The sequence below is a fragment of the Scyliorhinus canicula genome, chromosome 2 (assembly GCF_902713615.1).
Source record: "Scyliorhinus canicula chromosome 2, sScyCan1.1, whole genome shotgun sequence".
Taxonomy (NCBI): Eukaryota; Metazoa; Chordata; class Chondrichthyes; order Carcharhiniformes; family Scyliorhinidae; genus Scyliorhinus; species Scyliorhinus canicula.
Window position 1 is genome coordinate 81,823,278 of NC_052147.1, and position 16,046 is coordinate 81,839,323.

Consider the following 16,046-nt stretch of genomic DNA (forward strand, 5'->3'; position numbering starts at 1 on the left):
ATGATGAACCCATATTAAAGCATTTGCAAGATGTGAGTGTTAAGTGGACAGAGAATAGAAAGCCGCAGAGCTTCACTTTGCAGTTTACATTTGAGCCTAATGAGTATTTCACAAATGAGGTGATCACTAAAGTTTATCAGTTGGACTCTGATATCATACTTTGCTGAATCACAAATCATCGGCTGCACAGGCTGCACAATCGACTGGAGGGAGGGCAAAAATGTAACAGTAAGAACAATTCTAACAAAATGAAAGTACAGGGGTTGGAGCACACCAAGAACAGCGACAAGAACCATATCCAATGAATCGTTCTTCAACTTCTTCAGTCCCACTGAAGTTCCACAGGGTGGAATTTTAAGCCAAGCTTTGGCAGCCAATCAAAAGGCTGATTTTGAACTTGGTGCTCTATTCAAAACAAATAATTCCTTATGCAAAGCTATATTTTTCAGGTGAAAAGACTGACAATGAAGCTGAATCCAAAGCCGATTCCTATGAACATCTGCTTGAAGTTATCGACGATGATGCAGAAAGTGATGACATGGAAGGTGAGATGGATGACTATGAGCCGCTTGCACATCTTTTCCCCAGCAGCACAGATGAGTCTCCAGCGGCACAGCTCTGGTGGTTTGCAAGCAATGACGAGGTGGTCACTCGGAACGCCCAGGCCACGTTCAATTCTGTGGAGAGTGGGAGTTTGGAGATGGCACATGTAAAAATTGAAGCTGCTGATACAACCGAAGATCAGCTATAGATTGAGCCAGAGATGTAAGAAGTTGTCCCAATCTTGAAAAAACTGACTTCGGAGGTATGTGGTGACCTGTTGCAAGTCCTTGAAACGGCTCCAGTAATTTTCTCCCAAGCAGTCGACGACACCGATGACAAATGGGTGGACAGAGATGAAGATGCTGATTACAGTGATGTGGAGATTGCAATAGTAGACAACTCTGACACTGACTCTAAGGACGACCCAATGACTATCTCATTATGCAGCTCCACAGACCACTTGCACTTTTACGAGTTTGATCAAGAAGACCCAGTGGCTGGATCAGCTCAGCCAGAAAGTATAGTCATCTCCAGTGATGAAGAGCAAGTCACTGATGCTCCAGCACGCCAAGAAGAGGTGAAACCAACAGCCCCAGTTCCATCCTTCATGCCGCACTAGAAACCGAGGTGATCCAGATGAGGCTGCAGAAGTGGGCGTGGTCACATCACCCAGAGATCATGCGATGCCTAATCCACTACAAACAACTCAACACACAATGACAGCGAGTGCCACGCCAGAGCTGCTACAAAGAAAACAACTAAAACCAAGAGATAAACCAAAATACATCACCGTGTTCGAAAAAATTAAAAGAAAAAAGAGAAGACTGGGAGAACTACCTCATCTCACCAGCCAACCAGCAATGAAAGAGACAAACCAAAATACATCACCGTGTCCAAAGAATTAAAAGAAAAAAGAGAAGACTGGGAGAACTACCTCATCCAACCAGCAATGAAAGCAGTCACAAATAGTAAGCAACAGCATGCAAGAAATGGAAGAGAAAGCCACTGGTAACATAAATATCGCAGTCTTGGACATATGCATTTCCCTGTGTCTTTGAAAGGCCTAAGAGAACCAAGACACCAGCAAGCAAACCATGCCCTGACGAGGTGGGCAACAACTTGAAAGGATTAAATATGTACAAAGGAAATGAACACTTGTCAGGCACAGCATGTAAATGGGCACTTTACTAAACTTCTCACATTACCAGCTACATATAATGAATGTATAAAGTTTAATGTATAATGTTACCTGTCAAAAAAAATGATCTCAATGTTTTGAGGAAGGTGGATGTGGTGATATGCCAATGGGCTATATCATAGTTGGAAGGTGTGCGACCTCCAACCAACAGGTGGTGGTACAGACACACCATGCAGTTTCTTGACCAAGGTCATGTGACCTGTGACTCCGCTATAAAGAGAGACACATCTGGCCATCTTCAGAGGAAGACTGAGAGGGTAATAAGACCTACATGTGAATGGTCAGTGCTAGGTTCAAGTTCCAGAGGAGTAATTAACAGACTCCATGATTTCATGCTCTGTATCTTACCACAGAAGACTCGATAAAAAATTCTAACTTGGACAAGTCGAAGTGTTTGATGAGTTCCTTCATGATCATGAAGTACAAAGGACCAAACACAACAAAATCCTTGTCTGCCCTTCTATTAACCAAAAGATGGTAGCAGCACCACTTCATTCGTGGGCGTGGTCTGACCATGCTGGTTTAGACTTTGCAGGATGTTTAATGGGTCATATGCGTCTACTCATTGTTGATGCATATTCTAAGTGATTAGAAATGCACACCCTGAGCAACTTTACAGCTTCCATTAAGTAGAAAATCTACGCCAATTTTGCGACTCATGGCATATCAGAGTATTTGTTTTTTTTGTTAATGTTAAATAAAATGAAAATTGTTTATTGTCACAAGTAAGCTTCAAATGAAGTTACTGTGAAAAGCCCCTAGTCGCCACATTCTGGTGCCTGTTCGGGGAGGCTGGTACGGGAATTGAACCGTGCTGCTGACCTGCCTTGGTCTGCTTTCAAAGCCAGCGATTTAGCCCTGTGCTAAACCAGCCAAACAGGATGAGGTTTATGAGTGATTTGTTCCAGGGATTTATGCTAAAAAATTGAATTCACCATGTGCGTACTGCTCCCTTTTATCCAGCATCAAATGGTTTTGCAGAGTGAACTGTTCAGTCACTGAAAGAAGGACTAGAGAGAATGGCAAACTGTACTTTGGGATCTAAGCTCTCACAGTTCTTGTTTCAATACCATATCGTGCCACAAATGACAAAGGACTTTCACCAGCTGAAATACTGATGGGTAGGAAGCCAAAGTCTCACCTGGAGCTGCTGCAACCAGATGTCAAAGTGGGAAGGAGACAGTAAATGCAGGAGTGGCATGACTACCATACAAAAGAGAGGCATTCCAATCTGAATGTATCTATGTCAGGAATTTCAGCAGTAACCAACGATGGCTACCTGGAGTTATTCTGAACTGAAGTGGTCCAGTATTGTTAGTGGTGAAGCTAACAAAGGGAAAGGTCACCCGCAAACACCAAGATCACATTTGTCTACAGCAATACTCTGAGACAGCTAAGTTTCCGGATGACATGGCAGAAGGAAATGCTGCTGTGGAAACTCAACAAGAAATGGTTGCTGTTGCTCAGGGGTACCCAGTGGATGCTACTCTGGGAGAGGTTCAAGGACCTCCTCTCACACAACAAACCTAGTTCTGCACCCTTAAGTCCAGCTCAACTGAACCAAGACTCACCGGTGTCCAATAAGTTATCAGTGAATCTATGCAGGTCACAACATAGTCGCAATGTTCCTGAAAGGCCTACGCATTAGTTGTGGCATGTGTGTTATCATGGATGTTGCTGTCTCTCCTTAAGGGGAGTTGAAATTTTGTCTGTGCCAACAGGAGGGGAGAAGTGTTGAAGTGTTTTGATGGCATCTTCCTATTTGATTGTGTGTATGGATGTCTTTAACAAAAATGTGCATCCATGTGTGATATCATTGGGAGCATGTGCAGGGTTTCAGTTTGCCATGAGGAGCTTATGTATAGCAGTGTTTAGTAGTTTGCAGCCAAACTGTATTAAAGAACAAAGAACAGTACAGCAGAGGAACAAATCGGTCCTCCAAACCTGTGCCGATCATGATGCCTGTCTAAACTAAAACCTTCTGCATTTCCAGGGTCCCGCATCTCTCTAATCCCATCCGATTCATGCATTTGTCAAGATGCCTCTTAAACGCCTCTATCGTACCTGCATCCACTACCTCCCCGGCAATGAGTTGCAGGGAAAGAAGATGAAATATTTAGACATCAGTCTATCTGTGGGCTCTGCTGCAGATTTTTGTCAGGAATTATTCTGTTAAACTTTGACTCTTTTAACGTATCCACAAAGCCACGGAGCTATTCGCCCATACTGGCAGTTTGGTTCCTGAGTTCTCTCCATGCCCATGGGTCAGTGAATACATGAATATTTATAGTGATTACAAGTGAGCTATTTCCTGTTTGCACCTTAGAACATAGAACATAGAACAGTACAGCACAGAACAGGCCCTTCAGCCCTCGATGTTGTGCCGAGCAATGATCACCCTACTCAAACCCACGTGTCCACCCTATACCTGTAACCCAACAACCCCCCCCTTAACCTTACTTTTTAGGACACTACGGGCAATTTAGCATGGCCAATCCACCTAACCCGCACATCTTTGGACTGTGGGAGGAAACCGGAGCACCGGGAGGAAACCCACACACACACGGGGAGGACGTGCAGACTCCACACAGACAGTGACCCAGCCGGGAATCGAACCTGGGACCCTGGAGCTGTGAAGCATTTATGCTAACCACCATGCTACCGTGCTGCCCCTTATCCCTCCATCCAGCCTAGAGGACTTAAGCCACTAATAATTTCCCAGCCTCTGCCTTGTGTTCCTTTACATCAAATTCAGCAAATTTGAGTCAAAAGTATTTCAGTGAATACGTTTGTCAACGTTCAGGAAAAATCATAACACCTTTTTCCAAGTAAGAAGAAAAAAGTAATTGCGCCAGGGAAAAGTCCTCCAAACCAATATTACCTAGGTAATACATTTTTCTCAGGATATAAAGCAGGGAGATGAAAGAAGTTGGATGAGGATGAATATTGGTTAGGACATCCTGCTCTACTTTGAAAAAAAGTATTTTACATTCAGTTGAGCAAGCTGAAAATGTAGCCCAGATGGTAAGTTTTGTTGTGGGCTATAAATCATAACGTCCAGACCTAGACAAAATAACAGTAACCTGGTGACACTAGGTTAAAGTCCAACATGTTTGTTTCACACACTAGCTTTCGGAGCACTGCTCCTTCCTCGGGTGAATCCTGAGGATAGTGAGAATAGACAAAATAAATTAGTGCATTTCAAGACCACAGGACATCTCAAACTGAAGTGCTTTCCAAATGTGATGTGGATAATGCGGCAGCCTAACAGCCAACTCGCACAAACAGTATTTGTTTAATGTTTGATTGAGGGATAAATATTGTTGAGGACACCAGGGATATAACTCTTGTATTCGAAAAGGTGAGGTGGAATATGTTCATTTGTACAACCCAGAACTGCCGGGAAACGAAACTCACTTTCTTCAAACGGAACTGACCAAAACATTATTTTACAGCACTTCAAATTTTTAATCTTAAGGACAATAAATCTTGGTCCTTTTCATAGCTCTGGAAAATGAAACTTATTCACAAGTTCAAATGTATTCATTTTTATGCTTTGCCAGGATGTATTTCCAAGGAAGGTTAAAAATGTTTTTATTTATTTGTCTAAAGATAAACATAAACACAGGAACGAATGGCTGGAGGTTTGACGCTTGTGAGAGACGATGGTGTTTTAGTGTCGCTCCCTGGGTGAAGGGGAGGAACAGACGCTCCTCCTCCTCCGCATTCGATGTTTTGAGCCCCGGAGCCGACAGCAGGAGCAGGCGGTGCTCTCACCCTCCGGGAGCCGGCCCCCTCGCTCTGATACCCGGTCAATGTGGAGGATGTGGTGCCGCCGCCCTCCGAGCCGCGGATAGAGACGCCCCGAGAGCCGGTAAGTGAGGCACAAAATGCCGCCGTTGGTAGGGGAAGGGAATCGCTTTCAGGCCCCGTACACCGGAATTTCCTGCTTTGGCCAGCCGGCTTGATCACGCTAGGCCTCTGGGCCAGTGGTCAAAATTTAGCCGCAGGCCCCTCCGGGCCTAGTGTTGTGAGTTCGACGCGGCGGGTCAGTGAAGGGATTCCAGCCCCGGGGAGCAGAAGATCTGCGGGCAGCGGGGAGGGTGGGATGGTCCTTCCCAGTGCCTGAGCCGGGCCTGCCCGACTCTCTTTGTGTCCCCGCTGGGAGCTGAAGCTAGGCCGCTCGGGTGACTCAGGTAAAAAAAAAATTCTAAATGGGCTTGTCAGCAGTGACCTTCGGCGGGGTCCGGAGCGCTGGCGGCGGCCGGCCTTGGCCGGGACCGAGGGATAGGCGGAGGGGGCCGGGGCCGAGGCGCTGGCGGCGGCCGGCCTTGGCCGGGACCGAGGGATAGGCGGTGGGGGCCGGGACCGAGGGGTAGGCGGAGGGGGCCGGGGCCGAGGCGCTGGCGGCGGCCGGCCTTGGCCGGGACCGAGGGATAGGCGGAGGGGGCCGGGGCCGAGGCGCTGGCGGCGGCCGGGCTGGGACCGAGGCGCTGGCGGCGGGGGCCGGGACCGAGGCGCTGGCGGCGGCTGGGCTGGGCCGGGACCGAGGCGCTGGCGGGGCCTGTGTGCCTGCTCCGTGTTTTCGGCGCTGAGATGTCCAGGTGGAAGATGTCCAGGTGCCTGGGCCTCGTGTGTCCGTTTAAAGGGGTAGTGCCTTCGGCTTCAGTGGGAATGTTGGGTGTGAAATGGCGGTTCCGGCCTAACGACCGAAGAGGAAGTGTTCATTTGGGATGGAAATTTACTGTCTGATTTTGTTCAAACATTTAAATTTAGAATTTGGGGAAATTCATGTCCAGGAACAACATCTGTTACGTTTACTTCCCTTTTGATCAAGTTCATTCGGAGCAGTGGGGGAAACACGGCGATCTTTCCTTTCCCGGTGGCTTTCCTATCCAGTCTCTCCGCTCCAGGAGAACATTGGGGAATATACTGACGTTTTGAAGAGGTCACACCATGGCCGATGTGGATCCGGATACTTTGTTGGAATGGCTACAAATGGGCCAGGGGGACGAAAGGGACATGCAGTTAATCGCATTGGAACAGCTCTGTATGTTACTTCTCATGTCGGATAATGTGGACCGTTGTTTTGAAACGTAAGTAAAACCATTACACCATAGATCCTTTTATATTTTATTAAAATATCTGCAATAGGTATTGTTCATTGTCTGTGGTCTGGGTAGTCTAACGCTGTCAAAGAGATCAAAAGCATTCGTACTTAGTGCACATCCTTTGGAAGTGTGAAGGAAATGTGGCCTACTTAATTGATTACCTGGAAGGCAGGGATTTTTATGGTGAGCATATTAGCAATTCTAGGAGAAATATCTTCACCTGATGAAGGAGCAGTGCTCTGAAAGCTTGTGATTTCAAATAAACCTGTTGGACTTTAGCTGGTGTTGTGAGACTTCTTAGCAAGTTTGCAGACGACACTAAGATTGGTGGAGTAGCAGATAGTGAAGGGGACTGTCAGAGAATACAGCAGAATATAGATAGATTGGAGAGTTGGGCAGAGTGTTCAAATTGGCAGATGGTGTTCAGTCCGGGCAAATGCGAGGTGATGCATTTTGGAAGATCCAATTCAACAGCGAACTATACGGTAAATGAAAAAGCCCTGGGGAAAATTGATGTACAGAGAGATCTGGGTGTTCAGGTCCATTGTACCCTGAAGGTGGCTGCGCAGGTCGATAGTGTGGTCAAAAAGGCATATGGATGCTTTCCTTCATCGGAAGGGGTATTGAGTACAAGAGTTGGCAGGTTATGTTACAGTTGTATAAGACTTTGGTTCGGCCACATTTGGAATACTGCATACAGTTCTGGTCGCCACATTACCAAAATGATGTGGATGCTTTGGAGAAGGTGCAGAGGAGGTTCACCAGGATGTTGCCTGATATGGAGGGCGCTAGTTATGAAGAGAGGTTGAGTAGATTAGAATTATTTTCATTCGATAGACGGAGGTTGAGGGGGGAACCTGATTGAGGTCTACAAAATCATGAGAGGTATAGACAGGGTGGATAGCAAGAAACTTTTTCTCAGAATGGGGCACGAGTTCAAGGTGAGAGGGGGAAAGTTTAAGGCAGCTATGCGTGGAATGTTCTTTACGCAGAAGGTGGTGGGCACCTGGAACGCATTGCCAGCGGAGGTGGTAGAGGCAGGTAGCGTCATTTAAGATGTGTCTAGACAGATACATGAATGGGCAGGGAGCAGAGGGATACAGATCCTTAGAAAATAGGCAACAGTTATAGATAGAGGATCTGGATCGGCGCAGGCTTGGAGGGCCGAAGGGCCTGTTCCTGTGCTGTAATTTTTCTTTGTTCTTGCTGTGCCCAGCCCAGCATCTCTACATTGTTTTTTTAAAATATTTTTATTAGGGTATATGCAAGTTTTTATAATAGTAACAATAACAGTGACATAAACATGGTACAATAAATATTTCCACCCCCATCACAATCGACACACACCCCCCATAAAACAACAGTCCGGCCCTCTCCCTTTGGAATTCTGCTTCTGCTGACATTTTAATTTTCCCCGAGAAAGTCGACGAACAGCTGCCACCTCTGGGTGAACCCGACTATTTACCCTCTGAAGGCGAACTTTATTTTCTCGAGACTGAGAAATCCAGCCATGTCACTAACCCAGGTCTCTACACTCAGGGGGCTTTGAGTTCCTCCACATTAATAAGATCCGTCCCGGGGCTACCAGGGAGGCAAAGGCCAAGACGCGGCCTCTTTCGCCCCCTGCACTCCAGGCTCTTCCGACACTCCAAAGATCGCCACCTCCGGACTCGGCACCACCCGTGTTTTTAGCAGACCCGCCTCCATCTCTCCTCCGAGCTTGACCTCCCAATTGCCCTTAAGCTCCTCCACCGGAGTTTCTTCTGCATCCAAAAGTTTCTGGTAAATATCTGATACCTTCCCCTCCCAGGTACTGGAGACTACTCTGTCCTGTGTCCCCCGTGGTGGCAGCAGCGGGAGGGCATGAATCTGCCTTCTCAAGAAGTCTTGCACCTGCAACTACTTAAACCCATTCCCAGCTGGCAATTTAAACTTGTCCTCCAAGACTTTCAAACAGGGGAAGCTCCCGTCTATAAATAGATCCCTCATTCTCCTAACTCCTCCCCTTTGCCATCTCCAGAACTCACCATCCAGCCTACCTGGTGCAAACCGATGCTCCCTCCACTCTCTTAAATCTCCTCCAGTGCCCCCAGATTCTCAGAGCCACCACCGGACTTGTGGAGTATTGGGCCGGCGAGAACAGAAGAGGTGCCGATATCAGTGCTCCCAAACTTGTGTCTTTACATGACGCCGCGTCCATCTGCTCCCACAATGACCCCTCCCCCACTACGCACTTCATAATCCTGGCTATATTAGCTGCCCTGTAGTAATTGCAAAAGTTCGGCAGCGCCAACCCACCCTCCCCCCGACTGCTGTCCAGCAACACTTTCTTCACTCGTGGGGTTTTACCACCCGCACAAAGCCCAAAATAACCTTATTCACCTGCCGGAAAAAGGCCCTTGGGATGAAGATTGGGAGGCACTGAAAGACAAACAGAAATCTGGGGAGGGCCATCATTTTCACAGTCTGTACCCTCCCCGGTCAGTGATAGCGGGAGCATGTCCCATCTCTTAAAGTCCTCTTTCATTTGTTCTTCGAGCCGGGATAGGTTTAACTTGTGCAGTGCCTCCCATTCCCGGGCCACCTGGGTTCCCAGATACCGAAAGCTCCTTCCTACCATTCTAAACGGTAGCTCTCCCAGTCTCTTCTCCTGCCCTCTTGCCTGGATCGCAAACATCTCGCTTTTCCCCATGTTCAATTTATACCCCGAAAAATTACCAAATTCTCTGAGGATCTGCATAACTTCCCCCATCCCCTCCAATGGGTCTGAAATATACAAGAACAGGTCATCTGCGTAAAGCGAGACCCGGTGCTCCATCACCTCACACACACACACACACACACACACACACACACACACACACACACACACACACACACCCCCCCCTCCCCGAACCAGCCCTTTCGAGTTCGTAGAGGTTCGTAACGCCATGGCCAGTGGCTCTATGGCCAGAGCAAACAGTAACGGGGAGAGGGGGCACCCATGCCTCGTCCCTCGGTGTAGTTTAAAATACCCTGACCTCAGCCGGTTCGTACTCACACTTGCTACTGGTGTCTGATAGAGCAGTGATTTCAAACTTTTTTTTCCCGGGACCCACTCTTACCAACCGGCCGAACTTCGTGGCCCACGCAGGCTGACCTTCGTGAAAAATGTAATGTTTGCTTATCTTTAATGCAAAAGGGTTTGGTCCTCACGATCTCACGGTAGCATGGTGGTTAGCATAAATGCTTCACAGCTCCAGGGTCCCAGGTTCGATTCCCGGCTGGGTCACTGTCTGTGCGGAGTCTGCACGTCCTCTCTGTGTGTGCGTGGGTTTCCTCCGGGTGTTCCGCTTTCCTCCCACAGTCCAAAGTTGTGTGGGTTAGGTGGATTGGCCATGCTAAATTGCCCGTAGTGTCCTAAAAAGTAGGGTTAAAGGGGGGGGGGGGTTGTTGTTGGGTTAAGGGTATAGGGTGGATACGTGGGTTTGTGTAGGGTGATCATTGCTCGGCACAACATCGAGGGCCGAAGGGCCTGTTCTGTGCTGTACTGTTCTATGTTCTATGAATCAGGTGCAAAGGAGGAGAGGAAAATGCACATGTCAGGTGCAGACTTCAGCCAAATCCTTCGTGCCATCTTCATCTTTATCCAACTTTGCACATGTCGATCCTCGTGAAGGACAAGACCATACCTTAAGAAATCATCTTTATACAGCTTTGTTCCTGAGTTAAGTTTCTTCTTTGTTTGCTGTTAACCAGAGGCCTTGGAGCTCTGCACAGAGCTAATACTAGCACTGCTCTGCCCTGCATTGGACCCTCCAAAAGCACAGACCTGGAGGACGCTTAACAGCAAGTGTGCGTGTAGAGTGCCCACCTGCTCTCTGCTGCCGCTTCTTTCTGGAAATCTTCACACAGCCAAATTTATTTTCATTTAAAAGGCGGTAGTGGTCTCCATTCTCTTTCATTTTTTGTTTGCATTAAGTATTTCATTGTGGACAGGTAGGCACCAGAGATCACAACATAACCAATAGTAAAGAGCATCATTTCAGCTGATATCACAAACTAGCTTCAAAAATCCATCATTTTTCCAGAATGCAATTTCATTATAATTCAAGTCCAGGTGGAAAAATTTCTCCAAGATCGCAATTTTGAGTCGTGTCGCATAAGTTTCATTCTCAAGAACACTGAAGCCTGCATTTTCCAAACATTATGCTCTCCTGCACCAATACCAGAATAAACAATACGATTATCAGGGTTCTGGTCATTTTACATCAAAGTTCGGTTAATATCACACGGTGTCCTTCTCAGTGGAGACAGGGAATTATTTTCAAAAATGCAACCTCGGGTACTAAAATAGAATGTTAAAAGTCATGAACACAATGCCTGAGAATAACCACGTTGACTGTAATTTCTGAGCCCAGCACTTAGTGCGGCCCAGGGCTTTTACCAAATACAGTCCCCCATCCGGCCACCCAAAATATAAAACCCAGCCCAGTAACCCCTATAATCAAATCGCAAACCAGGAGCTGGGGGGGGGGGGGGGGGGGGGGGGGGGGGGGGAGGGCTCAGTCAACACGGCCTGTCTCAACAGATCTGCTATTGAGCCTGCACAAGCCTAGTTTCCCCGGATAAATCACCAAGAGGAGCTGCGCCGGGGCGGATGGTGCACCGGGAATCTGCTCAAAATACTCAAAAAGGGGGAGATCTAGCTCCTGCCCATGGGGATGGAGTGGCCTCATCTCCCCCTCAAGCACCGAGTCTCACTCACTCCAAGCGCCAGGCACAAAACCTCCCTGACGTCAGCTGGCACTCGGGCATCTCCACATAAACTGGGGGTGAGCCCCGAGCCGCGGACATTTATGTTTCTGTCTTCATGCCGCTGACCACCAACCATTGCTGACTCTCCGTCGGATTTTCTAACTTGGCCGTCATTCTCAAAAGTAATAGACGGGCTCTCGCCTCGCGATCGGAACCACTGCAGGAACAGCGCACCCGATCGTTCCACGACCGTGCTGTTACCTGCCCGCGACCCAACCGCAGGTCGAGACCCTGACTTTGAAAAACGTTGTGGTAGAGCAACTGCACCCAGTCAATGAAACCCTCACCAAACCCAAACCTTCCCAGCGCCTCCCACAGGTAATCCCACTCTGCCCGATCAGAAGCCTTTTCCGCATCCATCGCTACCACCATCGCCATTTCCCCTCCTTCTGAGGGCATCATAATGACATTTAAAAGCCTGAGAACATTGGCCTAGAGTCGCCTGCCCTTTACAAATCCCATCTGGTCTTCCCTTATCACCCCCGGGACACAATCTCTTAGCTTGCAGTATGGCGTCCACATTCAGTGGAGAAATTGGCCTGTGTGACCCGCATTGCTCAGGATCCTTCTCCCCTTCAGGATAATCAGGATCAATGAAATCGAGGCCTGCAACATTGTTGGGAGGAGGACTCCCTTCTCTCTTGCTTCATTAAATGTCGTCACCAGCAGTGGGCTCAATATCTCTGAAAACTTTTTATAGAATTCCACCAGGTAGCCATCCGGCCCCGGGGCCTTGCCCGACTGCATGCCCTCCAGCCCCTCAATTATTGTCTCAATTTCAATTGGGGCTCCCAGCCCTTCCATCAGGTCCTCATCCACCCTCGGGAACCTCAACTGATCCAAAAACCATCTCATCCCCTCCACCCCCGCCAGGGGTTCTACTCATAATTTGCTGTAAAAGTCCTTAAACACCTCATTCACCCCCACTGGGTCCAGGACCGTATTTCCACCTCTACTCTTTACTCTCCCTGACTGCCCCCCTCTTCCTGAGCTGGTGCACTAACATTCTGCTAGCCTTTTCCCCGTACTCATAAATCCCCCCCCCGGCCTTCCTCCGCTGTTCCACAGCTTTCCCTGTAGTCAACAGCCCAAACTCCGCCTGTAACTTCTGCTGCTCCCTCAGTAGCCCTGCGACCGGGGCTTCCAAGTATGTCCTGTCCAATTGGAGTATCTCCTCAACTAACCTATCCCTCTCTGCCCGTTCCGCCTTTTCTCTGTGGGCCCGTATCGAGATTAATTCCCCTCTGACCACTGCCTTCAAAGCTTCCCAAACTGTTGCTGCAGAGACCTCACCCGTATCATTTGTTTCCAGGTAGTTTTGGATGGACTTGTTCACCCGCCCATAGATCGCTTCGTCTGCTAACAATCCCACATCCAGCCTCCACAGAGGGCGTTGTCCCCTCTCCACACTAACCCGTAGATCCACCCAATGTGGGACATGATCCAACACTGTGATTGCCGAGTACTCCGTATCCACAGCCCCTGGTGTTGGAGCCCTGCTCAGAACAAAAACGTCAATGCGAAAGTATACCTTGTGGATGTGGGAGAAAAAAGAAAACTCCTTCGTCCTCGACCATGCAAACCTCCATGGGTCTACTCCCCCCATCTGTTCCATAAACCCCTTCAATTCCTTTGCCGCGGCTGGCCTCCTCCCTGTCCTGGATTTTGATCGGTCCAATTCCAGATCAATGACTGTATTAAAATCTCCCCCCATGATCAGGTTATGTGACTCTAAGTCTAGGATCTTACTGAACACCCGCCTCATTAATTCTACATCGTCCCAATTTGGAGCATATACATTTACGAGTACCACCCGCACCCCCTCCAGCTTCCCACTCACCATTATGTACCTACCCCCTTGTCTGACAAGATTTTTCCTGCCTTGAATGCCACTCGTTTATTGATCAAGATCGCTACCCTCTGTGGTCTTCTGAGTCCAGCCCTGAGTGGAATACTTGGCCAACCCATCCCTTTCTCAATCTGGTCTGGCCTATAGCCTTTAGGTGTGTCTCTTCTAACATTGCCACGTCTGCCTTCAGCCCCCTCAAATGCGCAAATACTCTTGACCGGCCCATTCAAACTTCGAACGTTCCATCGTTTGCGACCCCGGCTTCCTCGCGCTCTCCGTCGTGCATTTGCCTTCCCCGACCTCCCATTTGTCCCCTAGTGATGGTTCCTCCTCTGTCGGCAAAGCAGCCCCCCCCGGTAACAGCACTAGAAACACAGCCCCCCCCCCACCCATCTCGAGCTCCAGCTTAACACCTGCTTGCCCCCACTGTGCTTCTGCGAGTCAGCTGACTTGATAGCTCCCACCCATGGCACCAAACAGTCTGTAAAAAAAAAACCCCAGAAACCACCCCCTCCTCCAACCAGCTCCCAGTAAGACAAAGTTAACTTTATCCATCGAAGCAGCCCCTTATTGCACATAACACTACTTATTCAAAACAGCACAAAAGTGATTTTCAACAAATCGCTACTACAATACTCTCCAAGGATTCAGTGTCTTTAGTTCACCTCCAGTCTTTTTTCCTTGATGGAATTCCATACACTGTCTGGTGTTTCAAAATAAAAATCCTGTTCCTCATATGTGACCCACAGACGGGCTGGGTACAACATCCCGAACTTCACACCATTGTTAGAGACGGCCGTTTTTGCCCGATTACATAGAACATAGAACGATACAGCGCAGTACAGGCCCTTCGGCCCTCGATGTTGCACCGACATGGAAAAAAAAAACAAACTAAAGGCCATCTAACCTACACTATGCCCTTATCATCCATATGCTTGTCCAATAAATTTTTAAATGCCCTCAATGTTGGCGAGTTCACTACTGTTGCAGGTAGGGCATTCCACGGCCTCACCACTCTTTGTGTAAAAAACCCACCTCTGACCTCTGTCCTATATCTATTACCCCTCAATTTAAGGCTATGTCCCCTCGTGCTAGCCACCTCCATCCGCGGGAGAAGGCTCTCGCTGTCCACCCTATCTAACCCTCTGATCATTTTGTATGCCTCTATTAAGTCACCTCTTAACCTTCTTCTCTCTAACGAAAACAACCTCAAGTCCATCAGCCTTTCCTCATAAGATTTTCCCTCCATACCAGGCAACATCCTGGTAAATCTCCTCTGCACCCGTTCCAAAGCTTCCACGTCCTTCCTATAATGAGGCGACCAGAACTGTACGCAATACTCCAAATGTGGCCGTACCAGAGTTTGGTACAGCTGCATCATGACCTCATGGCTCCGGAACTCAATCCCTCTACCAATAAAGGCCAACACACCATAGGCCTTCTTCACAACCCTATCAACCTGGGTGGCAACTTTCAGGGATCTATGTACATGGACACCGAGATCCCTCTGCTCATCCACACTACCAAGAATTTTACCATTAGCCAAATATTCCGCATTCCTGTTATTCTTTCCAAAGTGAATCACCTCACACTTCTCCACATTAAACTCCATTTGCCACCTCTCAGCCCAGCTCTGCAGCTTATCTATGTCCCTCTGTAACCTGCAACATCCTTCCGCACTGTCTACAACTCCACCGACTTTAGTGTCGTCTGCAAATTTACTCACCCATCCTTCTGCGCCCTCCTCTAGGTCATTTATAAAAATGACAAACAGCAACGGCCCCAGAACAGATCCTTGTGGTACGCCACTCGTAACTGCACTCCATTCTGAACATTTCCCATCAACTACCACTCTCTGTCTTCTTTCAACTAGCCAATTTCTGATCCACATCTCTAAATCACCCTCAATCCCCAGGCTCCGTATTTTCTGCAATAGCCGACCGTGGGGAACCTTATCAAACGCTTTACTGAAATCCATATACACCACATCAACTGCTCTACCCTCGTCTACCTGTTCTGTCACCTTCTCAAAGAACTCGATAAGGTTTGTGAGGCATGACCTACCCTTCATAAAACCATGCTGACTATCCCTAATCATATTATTCCTATCTAGATGATTATAAATCGTATCTTTTATAATCCTCTCCAAGACTTTACCCACCACAGACGTTAGGCTCACCGGCCTATAGTTACCGGGGTTATCTCTACTCCCCTTCTTGAACAAAGGGACCACATTTGCTATCCTCCAGTCCTCTGGCACTATTCCTGTAGCCAATGATGACCTAAAAATCAAAGCCAAAGGCTCAGCAATCTCTTCCCTGGCTTCCCAGAGAATCCTAGGATAAATCCCATCCGGCCCCGGGGACTTATCTATTTTCACCGTGTCCAGAATTGCCAACACTTCTTCCCTACGCACCTCAATGCCATCTATTCTAATAGCCTGGGTCTCAGCATTCTCCTCCACAATATTATCTTTTTCTTGAGTGAATACTGACGAAAAGTATTCATTTAGTATCTCGCTTATCTCCTCCGCCTCCACACACAACTT

The 16,046-nt window shown here is 48.1% G+C and overlaps 1 protein-coding gene across 5 annotated transcripts in view; it reads left to right on the top strand.

The window, feature by feature from the left end:
* Window positions 1-5,428: 5,428 nt before the first annotated feature.
* The window catches only part of hectd1 (HECT domain containing 1), a 135,997-nt gene continuing 125,379 nt past the window's right edge, over window positions 5,429-16,046 (top strand). For all 5 annotated transcript variants that reach the window (XM_038781387.1, XM_038781417.1, XM_038781402.1 and 2 more), the window contains exons 1-2: window positions 5,429-5,615; window positions 6,579-6,837. In XM_038781387.1, the coding sequence (XP_038637315.1) occupies window positions 6,698-6,837 (140 nt within the window). In that variant the 5' untranslated portion in view covers window positions 5,429-5,615; window positions 6,579-6,697. The remainder of the gene's footprint in view (window positions 5,616-6,578; window positions 6,838-16,046) is intronic.